This window comes from Cantharellus anzutake (assembly GCF_015039405.1).
Source record: "Cantharellus anzutake strain C23 chromosome Unknown EI90scaffold_196, whole genome shotgun sequence".
NCBI classification, from domain to species: domain Eukaryota; kingdom Fungi; phylum Basidiomycota; class Agaricomycetes; order Cantharellales; family Hydnaceae; genus Cantharellus; species Cantharellus anzutake.
Genome location: NW_024067146.1, coordinates 63,166 through 66,617, shown reverse-complemented (window position 1 = coordinate 66,617; position 3,452 = coordinate 63,166). Strand labels below are relative to the sequence as shown.

Genomic DNA, 3,452 nt, shown 5'->3' with positions numbered 1-3,452 from the left:
GTCGAAATTGCAGACAGAGAAGGGAGGAGCTCGGTAAGGATTCTAAGGAACATGCCGACCTGTTGTTTACGCTTCCAGCGTCGAACATTGGTTCGGCATCTTTCTGACGGCTCTTTCCATCCAACACCCACGAAACACGCCAGGGAGGAAAGTTAGTGGGCAATCGAGCGACTGAGAAGGCATTCTTGGCTGCTCTCGAGCTGCAGCTACGCTGTTGAAATAACCACCTCAGCCTAACAGGGCATATGGTGTAATGGCTGTGCACACTGAGTTTGCGATCCAGAGGACTGGAGTTCGATTCCCAGTATGTCCAACTTTTAGGTTTCCCTAAAAGACCATGTGCAAATTCCAACTTGGTGGACATTCTGCGGAATACACCGAGCACACCCAAATCCGGTTGCTGCCACGTGAGCTGGGCATGTGAAGTCAAGCATTAAATTAGCCAGCCTGACAAAGTTTCAGGGGGTGTAGCTCAGAGCACTAAGGACCCAAATCTGGCTGCTTCAGACCACATGATGTGGACATGTAGGAGATTAGCAGTAAGTCCGGCCTGAATATAAATTCAGGGGGTGACAGCTCACGGGTTGTTGGAACCCCAGTGGTTTGGGTCACATGTGGATCACATGGTCAATCCAATGTGAAGGGGGTGTGTTGAAATAACCACCTCAGCCTAACAGGGCGTATGGTGTAATGGCTGTGCACACTGAGTTCGCGATCCAGAGGACTGGAGTTTGATTCCCAGTATGTCCAACTTTTAGGTTTCTGTCACGACCATGCATTCCGGCCTGTTAGCCGCCCATCCCAATGCCACCCGAGCCTATTCCCGCTGTGCAAGCGCAAGTGCGAGCCCCGACCTCAGCCCTATCCTCCCTGAGGGCTCCCTGCTCACTCCCCCACTTGCCCCTAGGCTCCCCTACACTTGGCCGACTCCCCCACAGCCACACCGACCTCCCTGCCCCGAGTCCACCTCTGGTACCGACCTAGTGTGACTCTGCAACATCGCCTACTCCGCTATGATACCATCGCCGCTATCGCGGCCCTACACCCCTTCGTTTATTTATCTGTTATTGTTTGTTTTGACCCTCGGTCATTGCCGGCCGCGGTGCGGCCAACCCCACTCTTTGTTCCTATTTGCTTCCGGACCCTTCGGCCTTCGGCCCGGGTCCGCTTCTATTCATTTCACCTTCATATATATATCCTGTATACTACATTATAGTACCTTAGCTCTAATATCGATGTGACCACGACCCCTAAGTCCTGACCCCAACAAGGCAGCCCCAGTGAGTCCGAAATGAGGGCCAAGAGACAACTAGGGGGCACAGCGCTCCTTTAGAGTCGCTGAGGCCAAATGCCCTACCCTCGGGCCTTGTCTAAGGCATCGCGGCCATCACGGCCAATAGCGGCCCGCATCGGCGACCTTCGGTGCCGACCCCGGACCAGTGTCTAACAGTTTCCCTAAAAGACCACGTGCAAATTCCAACATACACCCCATGGAATCTTCCACGATACTCAAGCCCAAATGGGTCCCCATAGAGCAGTTGAGGCCAGGAGAGAAAAGGAGGCAGAAAGGGCTCATCAAGCTCTGTATTGACCTAAGTCCTGAGATCATGGACATGTTGATACGGAGCTATGGCCCGTATCCTCTCTTCTGGTGCTTCGACGTGCGTGCTGTGGTGAGTGCTATGGTGAGTGATGCCTCCGTGGAAAACTTGAAAACCACACTAAAATTTCTCATTGTCTAACCAGATTCAGGAACTTGAGGCAGGGAAGCAAGGCGGTTCGGAGGGGGAGGGGCCGGTATTCATGGTCACCCGCAAACAACATCCCATGGGCCTCCATTCCAGGGAGGCAGTCAGGGATGCTATTGGGGGGCACCATCGGCCGCTGGGATGTAGTACTGGTTCCCCAACGACATCTGCAGCTCCATTCCAATCCTACCCGCCCACCTGCGTGCTTCCCCCCTCTCACCCCGATCAGCGGGGGCCAAATCTTGGTGCGCTGTGGATAAGACCTCAACCTTTCCCCATCCCACTACCACCGCCGCCTATACCACTGCCGCCGCCGCCGCCTATGCCACCGCCACCGCCGCCACCCCACCCCCTCCCCCAGTTCCCACTCCTTCGCCGGCTCCCCCCAACCAATCGACATCTCCAAATGTCTCATATGCCTGAATACAGACCAGGTACTCGTCAGATCTCTGTGAGTTTATCTAGTATCATTGCGTAGATCTCCCCGATAACAGTACTGGGTTGCACCGGCTAGGATGATGTACACGTTCCGACCGTTCGCGGTCGAGAACCAAACCCATACAGCACAATAGGTTCCCACCTTCCCACGGGGGGAACTTATGAGCGCAAGCCTGGCGCTGACCGTGAAGTGGAAGTTCACCTATTCCGGCAGCGCAGCCAATATATCGAGAGACAATCTCCTTACCCATCAAGCTCAATACCAGCGTCCTTCCAGTCAATTTGTCCTTCATGCTTTCGATCTTGGAGCGTCGTTGTTGGAGTGTGAGCGTTGATTCGGACCGTGTCTGTATATGGCAATGAAGTAATGATCTATTTAATACATCTTTGAGTTTGCGCAGTCCCTAGCCTGGGTGTTCATGAGTCGTTTCGACGATGAGGGCATACTGCAATGGTGGTTGTAGGACTAGAGAGGGGGAACCTTCGCTTTATTTACAAACCCGCTCACTGATTGTACCCGAGATCAATATTCGCTTCTCGGGCTGTTTCGCGTCCGACATTAACTCGCATGAGGTCTTTCGGGATGCATGAATATTACTTAGTACTTTGGTTATCATGTTAGGTCTCCTCTCCTGCTAATCCCGCGTACTTATTGGTTCATTGGCACATGACTGGTGCAGACAGAAAGCTTCGCAGGAATCTGTGTAGCTTGGAACTTTGTTCAAGCGAAGTTATGATGTCATTGCTGGCTGTAATGTTTGCCCGGCAGCTCAAATGTAACCTGAGGTTCCTGACATTGGGTTGAAGGAGGCCCCCCGCAACATGCCAGTCGGCGCATTTTTGCGGACATTGACATTCTTCAACTTTGACTTGAGATGTACCCAGCTTCCGGCTTCGGGAAGCAACGGCTCAATCACCGCCCAAATTGCTCGAAAACATCGGCGGAAATGTTCGGGTGTCACATATTCTCTGATCCAAATTCTACTGTTTGTCCCGAGAGTGATGAGTCCGAGCGATTTTACCTAAAAACAGGGGGGAGGGGTGCATGGTCCCAGAGAGACCTAAGTTCGGTACGGGCTCCAAGTCAATTCGTTACGTCAGAAAGGTTAGCTAGTCACCCAGTTGAAGAATAAATAGTATCTGTGATCTAGTAGGTTGAAGATTCCTCCGTCAGCACGCTCAAAATTTGTTCTTCTTTTCAAGAATGGTACATAAGGAGGTCCCCGCGAGTAAGGAGATGAACATAGTGGGTTGCATATATCACGA

General features: G+C 52.4%; 1 protein-coding gene and 2 non-coding genes across 3 annotated transcripts; all 3 read left to right on the top strand.

Annotated features, from left to right (window-relative positions):
• Window positions 1-239: 239 nt before the first annotated feature.
• EI90DRAFT_t298 lies at window positions 240-313 on the top strand. Its single transcript has one exon. It is a non-coding gene; the product is annotated as a tRNA-Ala (tRNA).
• Window positions 314-676: 363 nt separating this feature from the next.
• Window positions 677-750, top strand: EI90DRAFT_t299. Its single transcript has one exon. It is a non-coding gene; the product is annotated as a tRNA-Ala (tRNA).
• Window positions 751-1,490: 740 nt separating this feature from the next.
• On the top strand, window positions 1,491-2,226 carry EI90DRAFT_3137653 (uncharacterized protein; the record flags this gene model as incomplete). Its single annotated transcript, XM_039064860.1, has 2 exons — window positions 1,491-1,685; window positions 1,747-2,226. 2 exons carry the CDS (start codon window positions 1,491-1,493, stop codon window positions 2,224-2,226), a joined length of 675 nt encoding a protein of 224 aa, XP_038907957.1.
• Window positions 2,227-3,452: the final 1,226 nt, after the last annotated feature.